Source organism: Palaemon carinicauda, chromosome 30 (assembly GCF_036898095.1).
Source record: "Palaemon carinicauda isolate YSFRI2023 chromosome 30, ASM3689809v2, whole genome shotgun sequence".
In the NCBI taxonomy this organism is placed as follows: Eukaryota; Metazoa; Arthropoda; class Malacostraca; order Decapoda; family Palaemonidae; genus Palaemon; species Palaemon carinicauda.
The window spans coordinates 30,247,480-30,259,979 of NC_090754.1; the positions used below are offsets into that span (position 1 = coordinate 30,247,480).

At 37.0% G+C, this 12,500-nt stretch overlaps 1 protein-coding gene across 11 annotated transcripts in view; it reads left to right on the top strand.

The window, feature by feature from the left end:
* Nucleotides 1–12,500, top strand: part of Snap25 (Synaptosomal-associated protein 25kDa) — a 220,095-nt gene that overhangs the window by 180,126 nt on the left and 27,469 nt on the right. For all 11 annotated transcript variants that reach the window (XR_011040535.1, XM_068353582.1, XM_068353583.1 and 8 more), the window contains 2 exons: nt 3,952–4,077; nt 4,307–4,451. Coding sequence is in view for 10 of the 11 variants with exons in the window: in XM_068353582.1 (XP_068209683.1) it covers nt 3,952–4,077; nt 4,307–4,451 (271 nt within the window). In the remaining variant the exon portion in view is untranslated. The remainder of the gene's footprint in view (nt 1–3,951; nt 4,078–4,306; nt 4,452–12,500) is intronic.

A 12,500-nucleotide genomic window follows, 5' to 3' on the forward strand; every position in this document is an offset into this window, starting at 1 on the left:
CATTTTAGAATAGTTACATTCATTATTTCCTTATTAACCTGTTTTTTATTCAAAACTCATAAATCTGGTACTTAACTTAGATGGAGTGACAGTGGAGTCCGACATCTTGAGGTAAATCCAGAAAAAACCAGCGAAATTCACACACTAAGGCAAAATAATAGTTAAATAGCGACGTGCTATAAAAGGAGTGACGTCACTGGCGTGGGATTGCTAGTAGTAGTAGGATGTTGAACAGCACCTCGCTGTTCGGGGATATTGACAGGAGATATCTAAATGGTGCGAGGCCTCTGGTTGTGATTAATTCACGCCCCTGTAGTATACCGACACCTTATTAAGGTGAGCGAGCTGGGTTCAACCTAGCATTCCTATACAAATATTTCTCTGGTAAATTTATAGCAGTTTTTACCTTAGAAATGATGTAAAAGGAGCAATTTCACTGGGCGGCACGGGTCGGAGCCCAGAAATAGATTTTTCCTACGTCAAAATCCCTTTTTTATCCTTTGTGTATTCAAGAATTGGCAAACTCTGAAATATCTCATATTACTTTGGGTGTTCAGGAATGTATCTTGTAATACATACCATTTGGTCATACATTATTTTGACAATATTTTAAGATTTTAAAGAAAATTTTGCCTAGGTTTTCCTTCTGTTACTGTAAAATGGAGTCCTGTATTTTCCAAGTTACAGAAAGTAGTGTCATATTAACCATGCTGCTTATATTGATGGAAACGTCAAGAAGCTTGGTTCTCCTCTTCATCGTTGCTTGTTATTTAGATTCTTTGCAAGGCTGTTTTAAGAGTTTTCTAGCAATAGCTGTTACTCTAACAGTATAAAGACATTCCTAAACAAAGGTGAGATGGATGAAGTTTTCAGTTTTATTTCCAATTCACAAGGAAATCACAGCCCAGTTTTGTTCAGAATTTAATTTAATACTTTAGTGAGATTGTATTTTGCTATTTTCACTTTAAATTTATCTTTATCCATATTCAATATACAGTAGGTTGAAAGTGCTGTTTTGTATCATCTGCAACAATCTCTTCTGAATCGGATCTTTAAGCAAAATCCCAGATCTGTGTATGTGACACCACATACCAAGTCCTTTTCTTGTGGCTTCTGTATATTTGTAAAGGGAAACATATTATTCACTACTGTACTGCTTAATTTACATTATTTATATTGATGTAAAATTTTAGGTTTAGAATTATATTATGAACAATATACAGTATAGTTAATGCATCTGTAAGAGTTACATGCTCAGAGGTGTATCTTAAGACTTATTAGTATATCCAAGAAGATACTTTTAAGAAATAGAAGAAAAATTAATCATAAAATGGAGTGGATCACTTAACTATTGTATTCTTAGTTTAGCCAGTACAGTACTGTAGTAGCAATATTCACAACCTCGGTTCCAAAATGATGTTATCTTATAAGTGAAGGAACTCCTTCGGTGGCTTGTGTTGAAACTTTCCAGTAAGATTTCATCCACTGGATCTGCTTTGGTTACTACTTAATATAAATAGATTTCTATAGTTTGTTGTTTAAATATTTGAGCATTTTCAGTGTTTCTGTTAAGTGACCTGACCCATTCTTTTTGAATAGTAAAGATTAAGTTGTTCTGGTTACCTTTTACATTTGTTTGGTTGCTCTTATTTGTACTTTTAATTGTTCAATGCCCTACCTTTTGGTTTGGCACAAGAATTGAGGAGCATACAGCTCTCTTAAGGGAGATCAGATTTGTGCTTTATTTAGAAATAGTTTTTTCTTTTTTCCTAGTATTGAATTTATGGTTGTCATGCAAGCATGAATTATTCTCATGAAAGGATCTCCAATTGATAAAAACTTAGTTTTTTTTGGTTAGCCATGAAAATTTACAATCTGCTAATAGCCATTTGGTAATGTCTCTTCTCATACCCTAAGCCTTTTTTCACCTTTGAGACATTGGGTCCAGATTTTTCATAAGTGCTTGATCCAGACACCCAAAGGTAATAATTTGGTGGATCAGCTCTGGTCAGTTTCTTATCCAGAATTTTTGCTGGTTCTTCTCAAGAGCTTTTATTGGAAATTTTATCCAAAACATTGTCTACATAAGACTGATCAGTTTTGTCTTGTGCACAACTTGTATAAAACCAACTGTTCTGTGATGCAGGTGCACTAATGACTACCAGTTGTGTGTAAGGCAATGATTCCTGAATAATTTATTACAATGAAGTTAATTTAGAAGGTTCTTAGAATCGAAAGTGTATATAAGTATACCTTGCATGGTCAAAGATTTAGATAACATTTACAAGTCTTTGCTGAGAAGTTGGGCCAATGCTGAATTTTATTCCAATAGCTAACCGACTTCCTGGGTTTGGTAAATTGATACTGAATTCTTGTTATCACCTCTTTTTCTTATTTTTTGTTTGGATAATGCCACCCTGAAATTTTACAGGAAATTATCAATATCATGCCATCACTTTATTGTACACTAGTAATAAATCATTTTGACACGGTAGCAGTTACTGTACTACCATTACCAGTAACCTGATTAGCAAGAGAATGAATTTCCTAATATTCAAGTTTCTTTTGAAGATTTTGTTATCCAGTTAACAACAGTCATCCAATGGGTAAACTGATTTTAATTTATAAGTGTATGCTAGGAAAAGTGTGTTAGAATGCTTGTGCACAATTTTACCCTGTGTTTGCTAAGTTCAAGGAGAGAGTTTCAGTCCTAATGGTTGATGATATTAGAGGTGAGCTTTGCATGGTGTAAATGAATAATGTTTAGAATCTTGAAAGGTAAATAGATTATTTTTAAGAAAGTGCTACATAAAACTGTGAAGACATACAGTATTACCACAGTCTGTGAAGTACTTTAAAAAGGAATGCGTAGAATAATGCTCTATCACAGCAAGCTGTAGTCCAGTAGGTATCAGTTAGCATTAGATTAATAGATTAGAAAGGGAAATGTAAATACTGTACATGTATTGAAAATTGTCATGAAGTACTAAATTTTTTCAGAAGTTTCACCCGTCTCAAATTATGTTTGAAAATTTTTAGAAAAAGCCTAAGATGTTCTTCCAAAACATCTTCAAAACATTACTATTATAAATCTACTGCATTAGTTAATCCTATCTTTTTTTATGAAGCTAAAACCATTTGACAGATCGTTTCAAAGTGAACTAGTTCATGTGCCCCTGACTTAATACTAATCTTTTTCAGTACCAAGAAAGTGACGGTAGAAATCAAAGCAGTTGCAATATGAAAGCAGCAATATTGTGTGCTGAATGCAGTTTCAATCTATGCATTTTGTGTGTCCATGAGCTTGGGGACCTCTCCCAAATACAGTTCTGTCTACTGCTTTTTTGTTTCATTCAGACATATGATATTTGGCTTGGTTGATATCTACAGACTTTTCCATTTTATAAAAGATTGTAGATGTTAAAACCAGCTATTTCATGTAATGCTTTGCCTTGCTAATATACTGTTTTTCAGTATATCAATTCAATAACGGTTTTGGCTATATGCTGCTTTTTTATTCACTCAAATATATTAGCATTTTTCACGATTTAAAGCATTTTCAAATTGTATAACATACTAATGGGACACCCTGTACTTAGGGTGTAGATTACTATTATTATTATCATTATTATTATATTATTATTATTATTATTATGATCATCTATTATGGAATGCGATATCTCTCATTGCTTGTGATTCAAGTCCTGCACCCCAACTGATTCGAACCTTTACATGCCAATTTCAAACCTTTTTCTATTCCTTTTAATGGAACAAGACATACTTCTTTTTTAATGACATATTGTAGATATTTAAGGCTTGAAATAGGTGAGGCATGGATTGTTATTAAGGACCTAGTGCGTGTAACAGCTACTGGCACCATTACTCTAGTTTATTCAGTAGTTAGGACTTTAGAGCAATTTTTAGCATATTAGACAAGAGCAATTTCTACAGGTCATCACAGTTTAAAGAAGATGAATCCACTTGGAAGGGCAAAGAGGACGGCGTAGTGAGCTCCCAACCCCAACGTGTAATGGATGACCGAAATGGCTTGGGGGCGGCCGGTGGATATATTGGACGGTAATATACATAGAAATGAAATGTAACTTCTGATGAGGCACTAGTAGTTAATGCTTTGTCTTTCAGCATGCTGCAATTCTATTTTTATCCAAAAAATTTTGAACCTTATGTAAAATGTATTGAAAGATACTTAGAATATACCATGAATAAAGACTGGAAAAGTAATTTGGGAAAATATTTTGAAAATGTTTTTAGAAAATTGAATTAATGATTATGCTTCTTTGTGCAGTATTACGAATGAAGCTCGTGAAGATGAAATGGAAGAAAATATGGGCCAAGTGAACACCATGATTGGTAACCTGCGAAATATGGCTCTTGACATGGGCTCTGAGATAGAGAACCAGAATAGACAAGTTACCAGAATCAACGCAAAGGTAAGCTCTTTTATCAATGTTCTTGGTGTTGGGAAATTTACCACTGAGAAGATGCTATGATAGGTAATATAGGTTTGCATCTCTGCTATGAAAAATTCAGATAGTAATTGAGCCCAGCTCAGCTGGTATGATTTAAAGGGTGCTATTTATTTTTCCTTCTAATATGATCGTACATTGGACTGAATTGAAATATCGTATATGAATCGAGTCTCTGGGTCATAATTTCATTATTTCTTAAGAGTGGTAGCATATATTGCATTGTATTTTAATCACGATAGTCGAGGCTCTTGAGCTTTATGACAAAGAAAAGTAGGGTGAAAGGTGTTGTTGGGGAAACATTAAAGAATCAAATCATTATTTCCATTATGAAATTCTTCTTCAAATACCAAATTTGTATGATGGCTACTACAGTACCTGTAGAAATTACTGTAATTTGTAGATTTGTTTTTAAACCCAATTTTGAATTATTCAAACTTTTATAATTTTGTTTTATTACTTTATTCCTTAATAGTTGTTTGAGAAATAGCTTTATGTTGAGAAAATTATTTTTAACTAAAGTACTGTATATGTAACTGGGGTTAACTGTGCTTCATGGCACATTTCATATAATGTTTGATATGATTTTATGATATTTAAAATGGTTTTACCACTATGCATTTCCATAGTCTGGTACTTTTGAAAGCTTTAAGAATAATATATTTCACTTGTTTATGATAAAGGAAAAACATATTTTGCATGAAAAAGACTTTGGGTGTAGTAAATTTTTGTAGTCGTCGTTTCACTGTAGTAGGGATTGACAAGGCATGTCAAATCAACAAGTTATCATTATATAACTCTCTCCCAATGACATATAATTTATATGCGAGGAAGATAGTCAGACCATTAGGAAATGGAAATATTTTTTAGTTTTCATAGTTATTTCAGATTGTATATATATATATATATATATATATATATATATATATATATATATATATATATATATATATATATATATATATATATATATATATATATACAGTATATATGGGTAGTTGAATCAGTGGAACTTCAGAAGTTCAAAGTTGCAGCAAATGTTTTTATTTTGACCAGGCTGACAGGAGTCATTTTATAGTTTATATATGACATATCTGTTTTGACGTTAATAGTTTATATATGACATATCTGTTTTGACGTTAATAGTTTATATATGACATATCTGTTTTGACGTTAATAGTTTATATATGACATATCTGTTTTGACGTTGTTACTGTTTTTAGAATGATTTATTGTTAATTTTTTCTCATCATTTATTTATTTCCTTATTTCCTTTCCTCACTGGGCTATTTTTCCTTACTGGAACCCTTAGGCTTATAGCTTCTTGCTTTTCCAACTAGGGTTATAGCTTGGCTAGTAATAATATATATACTGTATATATATATATATATATATATATATATATATATATATATATATATATATATATATATATATATATATATATAGCATATATATATAAATATATATATATATATATATATATATATATATATATATATATATATATATATAGCATATATATATATATATATATATAGCATATATATATATATATATAGCATATATATATATATATATATATATATATATATATATATATATATATATAGCATATATATATTCTATATATATATATATATTCTATATATATATATTCTATATATATATATATATATATATATATATATATATATATATTATATATATATAATATATATATATATATGCATATATATATATATATATATATATATATATATATGTGTGTGTGTATATATATATATATATATATATATATATATATATATATACATATATATATATATATATTATTACTAGCCAAGCTATAACCCTAGTTGGAAAAGCTAGATGCTATAAGCCTAAGGGCTCCAGTAGGGAAAAATAGCCCAGTGAGGAAAGGAAATAAGGAAATAAATAAATGATGAGAAAAAAATAACAATAAATCATTCTAAAAACAGTAACAACGTCAAAACAGAAATGTCATATATAAACTATTAACGTCAGAACAAATATGTCATATATAAACTATAAAAAGACTGTCAGCCTGGTCAAAATAAAAACATTTGCTGCAACTTTGAACTTCTGAAGTTCCACTGATTCAATTACCCAATTAGGAAGACCACTCCACAACTTGGTCACAGCTGGATTATAACTTCTAGAATACTGTGTAGCATTGAGCCTCATGATGGAGAAGGCCTGGCTATTAGAATTAACTGCCTGCCTAGTATTACAAACAGGATAGAATTGTCCAGGGAGATCTGAATGTAAAGAATGGTCAGAGTTATGAAAAATCTTATGCATATATATATATATATATATATATATATATATATATATATATATATATATATATATATTATATTTACAAATATATATATATATATACAGTATATATATATATATATATATATATATATATATATATATATATATATATATATATATATTTGGGCTCAGCAAATATATATATATATATATATATATATATATATATATATATATATATATATATATATATATATATATATTTGGGCTCAGCCATGTCCTCCTGATGGAAGGTTCCTTAAGGTAGATTTCTGAGGGATATTTTGCTACAGTGATACTCCCAGAGAATTAACCACAGGTCTCCAGAATTCTAACTCTTGGCGAGAGTATCCTTAATATATCTTTAAGGATATCGCATAATATCAGGGGACGTATTTTTTTATACGACACATAGCAATCTTCACCCCGAATAGGTTTTACTTTTTGAGGGTGACGAGTGGCGAACGAAGGGGAGCCGTTATCAAGGTACCCGGTGGACCCCCTCCCTGTACTACTACAGCCCGTCATTCCTTTGAACGTAGCATTTAAGCTAGGTGCTCTCCCACGTTTCTCTCGGTGTTGTTACTGTTTTCTTGAATATTATCATGCAATCTCCAGCATCTTCAGCCTCTGGAAAGTTGAGTATTAATCTTTCTTGTGTATAATTTACAGCTCCCTTCTCGCAGTTAAATTAACATAATTTAGGTGTGTTAAGTGGAGCACTGCCATCTCCGGAGGTGGCCATCTTGAGACCGCTGTCGCACGTCATAAATGCAATTATTTAGGTAGTAGTGCAACGTTCCCGGTATTTAGCTATAAAGAAATTTTCTAGCTAGTTAGGCAAAATTATACTATTGAAGATCGCATATACATATATAATATTTCCTCTTCAAAAATATAATGTTTCTTTCGTATACGATAGGACCTCAGTGGTATCACTTGTAGCTGTGGTCCCCACTCGAGTTAGGCTAGCCTAACCCGTTTGGTGTACGTTAGTAATTTTAATCCCATTGTTTAACCTCTAGTATCGTTTCTATTAATTTGGTCGGGGATATATATATATCCCCTAGAATTATTGGTTTAATTCGATACGCTTCTCTTTTAGAGAAAAGAGGATAAACCCTTCTTCCCCCCTGAGCGCTGCCATCCCAAGCGGCAACCCTATCTTCCGTCATCGCCAATGAGTAGTTAACTCCGGCTTGACTTGGATAGTTTTTACTGTCAATCTTCTTTGCCGCCGAGTATCCTGGCTTTGAAGTATGACTGTAACTTGGGGTGTATCGTCTTGCAGCCGACAATGTCATCGACAGGGATCTTGATTCCTCTGCCGGCCATGACATTGTTGGCAAAGGAAGCTATGCTTCCTTAGTTTACAACCGAAAGTAGGCGGCATAATTGCTGCCGCCTTTCTCCTTTGTAGGCTATAAGACATGTCTTATAGCCGACAATGTCGCCGGCAGGGGAATTCTTATTCCCCTGCCGTCCACGACGGCGTCGACACAGGAAGCCATGCTTCCTTGGTTTACAGCCGAAAGTGGACAGCATACTTGCTGTCGCCTTTCTTCCCTGTAAACTGTAAGACCCTTTTCCCTCCCCCTTCTGTCCTTTAGTGTCGGCCTAGCTGTCACAATTTTCCTTAGGCCGGTATTCTACAATCATCCCCGCTTGCCGGGCTGACTGAATTGCCGTCCGGGTTCCTACAAGCGGCGGTTAGGTTACCACCTCGACCAGCTCCTCCTTTCCATTCTTTCTCTCTCCATATCAGTTAGTGCCACTGGCACTAGCTTAACCCCAGTAGTATACCGGTAAAACTACTGTATATGACAATACAGTAGCCAGTACTTATGCAGTATAATACAGTAATACAGAATTTAGAAAACTACAGTATACAATGATACAGTAGTACAAGTAATTCTAACGTACTCTGTATCCTTTCACAGTCTATTGTTGGGACCGAAAAAAATGTTGAGGTGAAGTATTCCTTCAACATCCTGATGAATCCTTGGATCATCGGGACTCTTATAAATCACCGATTCAGTATTAATATTCTAAAAGTGGAGGAGTTAGTGTAAATATTCACTGACTCCAGCTCTACGTACGAGAGTTATTCCACTCTGTATTTTCCCTCATAGGGAAATTAAAATATTAATATTGACGGAGGTCAAAGCAATTGCCTGGAGAGGAAACACAGATATGTGTCTTTCCTATTTCCTTTCTAGCTTACTATCCTAAGCTATTAAATATAATAGTAAGAAATTTATTTTTAAGTATATGCATTTATATCAATGATATAAATAACCCTATACTCATTTCACCTTTTCTTTCCTTACAGGAGGAGCCGACGGTGAAGTGTGCAGTCGTGTTCTGCAACCACAAGAGTAAGGACTTTTGTGGGCATACGATGTGCAGGTCTCATGCCCCCTGCTGCATCGTATCTGGATCCCTGAAGTATTGGGACCCAAAGGGTTGCTCCATTTGCTCGGCCCTGAAAGGGATTTGGAGAAGATATCCCTGACACTACGGAGTCAAGGGATACAGCAAGAGAAACTCTTTGGAGGTGGGTAAGAGGGCCAGTAGAACTCTCCGGGACCTTACCTACCTAATGAAGCTATAAGGTGCCTTCTGTTCCCTAAGGCCCAATCCAGCACGGTTGTGCCCCAAGTACAGGTCAAGTCTCCCTTCATCCAACTGACAGTGGATGCAGATATTAATAAGGCACTGGAAGGCATGGACATCCACCAGGAACAGATGTCGGAGGTGTCTACTGACACCGAAAAGGACCTTTTACAAGAAGACCCTGAAGAAGATGTGGTTCAACCATCTACGGAGGAAGATGGATCCGTGTCGGCGGTAACTGAGGACCCTCTGTTTTCCGTGACGGCATATCAACCTGTGCCGTCAACCTCTTCAGCCTCAACTCCCCATCCAGATCTGCTGATTGCCAGGAGCGAAGCGCTCCTAGAGTCGATTCAGCAGATGATGGCAGTGTTCCGTAATGAACAGCAGGAGATTAAGCAAGATCTCAAAGAGACGAAGAAAGAGGTAAGATAAGTGAAACGCCCTGGCGTTTTCAGAGGCCTTTATAAGCCTCTTAGGGTTTCTGATTTACCTCAATGCTCCGAAATCAACCCCTGGAGGTACACGGAGCATATGCCCATGATGGATGGGAAGCTCTATATCTCTGAGAAGTTGGGGGCCAAACCCCTTGAAGATTTTCAATTCTGGCCTAGCCTTTCGGCATACCCAGACTGTTACGTGAGACTGCGAGATGAACCAGCATCCAGTGAGGAGACGGTACCAAAGGAAGTCATTGTCTTCGAACATGACAAGGCACAGGCCATCCTTACCAAGACCCTGAAAGGAGCCGGATACACCAACTCCAAAGTCTCAGCACTGAGCAAGAGGCATCCAACCTTTAATGCTCCTTCCTCCAGAGCTTTCCCCTTTTCGGAGAAAGCCCTCAACTGTGTCATTAAAGCAGTCAAAGAGGGCAAACCTTGCCCCATTCTAGAGGAATGTAAGCCATTATCTCTAGCTATGCCTACCTGCTAGGAGAAGTTGAAAGAAGTACATCTAACCTTCTCCGTCTGGAAGTTGGATCCGGAGATAGCAGGCCAACAGTTCAACGAGAACCTTACAAAGTTACCAGATCATCTCTTGAGAAGGGAACAGGAGACAAAAGAAAGACTTGCTGCCTCCCTATCTCATCAGAACTGTTTGGAAATGTGTGCAGGCCTAAATAACACCCCAGACATGTACATCATCTTAGCTAAGTCTTACATGGGTACCCTCGTGAAGGACTTGTATTCTTTTGTCAGGTCAAGGAGGAACTGTAGAGAGCACATGTTCGCCGTAGCAACGGTGAAATACGAGCCCAGAAAGTTAATTTCATCATGCATATGGGGCAAGGACCTTTTCCCACAAGAAGTGGTCCAAGAAGTCATTGCCAAAGCAGCCACGGAGAATAGGAACCTTCTCTAAAAGTGGGGCATGTCTTCAAAGAGGAAGTCTTCCTCAGATGGAGGTCCCCAGCCTAAGTACAATAAGGTAAAAAGACCACGTAGACCTGCACAACTTCCGGCCGTGACCATGGCCACGGTGCCTCAAATGGTAGCCCAGCCTCAAACCACCTTCCAGATGGTCCCTCAACAGCTGATAGCCCAGTCACCTGTGTTTAACCCAGGCTTTAAGAGGCACTCGACCACCTTTCGGCCCTACAAAGGTAGAGGCCCAAGAAGAGGATTCTCCAGAAACCCCCCAAGAGGCAGAGGAGGACGCAGTCACGGAAGCAAGTCCTCAGGAACCCCTAAGCAATGAGGGGTTCCAGGTATGGGGCAGACTTTTTCACTTTCGGGATCATTGGACCTTCGATCCCTGGGCCCACATCCTAATCACAAATGGTCTCGGGTGGAGTTGGAACGAAATTCCACCCCCTTTTCCAGAATTCTTCCAACACTCCACCCCCTTGTTGGAAGAAGATACCTCAGAACTCTTGAATAAGAAGGTAATAAGGAAAGCGAAGTCCATCAAGTTTCAGGGAAGGCTGTTTTGTGTTCCCAAGAAAGACTAAGACAAACTCAGTCATTCTAGACTTGTCTCCACTCAACAAGTTCATCGAGAATAACAAGTTCCGGATGCTTACCTTGCAACACATAAGGACCCTTCTCCCCAAAGGGGCGTACACAGTCTCAATGAACCTGGCAGATGCTTACTGGCACCTACCAGTCAGTCGCCCCCTCTCCTCCTACCTAGGATTCAAGCCACAGAAGACAAAATTTGTCTTCAGAGCGATGCCCTTTGGACTAAACATAGCCCCAAGGATATTCACAAAGCTAGCAGATACAATGGTCCAGCAACTACGCTCTGAGGGAGTTCAAGTAGTAGCATATCTAGATGATTGGCTGGTGTGGGCAGCATCCAAGACTACTTGTCTGCAAGTGGCCGGAAATGTGATCCAGTTCCTGGAGCACCTGGGCTTCAAGATCAATCGCAAGAAGTCTCGCCTTTCTCCAGCTCAGAAGTTCCAATGGTTAGGAATCCAATGGAACTTGAAGTCACACCACCTCTCCATTCCATTCAAGAAGAGGAGAGAGATAGCGGTGGCTGTCAAGAGACTAATCCGGTACAAGAGGATTTCAAGACGCTAACAGGAAAGAGTATTGGACTCTCCAGTTTGCAGCAGTGACAGACCCTGTGCTAAAAACACAGCTAAAGGATGCGTCAGGAGTCTGGAGAAGATACGCATCAAATGCTCTAAGAGATTAACTAAGGTTGACCCCGACCCGATTGCCCACGCTATTAAGGCCGTGGTCAACAGCCAAGAGCATAGTGCGGACAATTCCCCTGCAACCACCACAACCATCAGTGGTGATACACACGGACGCCTCCTTGGAAGGATGGGGAGGCCATTCTCATGAGAGGAAAGTGCAAGGGAATTGGTCGCACCAGTTCAAAACCTTTCACATCAACATCTTGGAGGCCATGGCAGTCTTCCTAACGTTGAAGAAACTATCCCCTCACAGAGCAATCCACATCAGATTGGTCCTGGACAATGAAGTGATAGTAAAATGTCTAAATTAACAAGGTTCGAGATCACCTCACATCAATCATGTGATGTTAGCCTTCTTCTACCTGGCAAGGAAGAGAGGATGGCACTTATTAGCAGTTCACCTTCAAGGGTTCCGC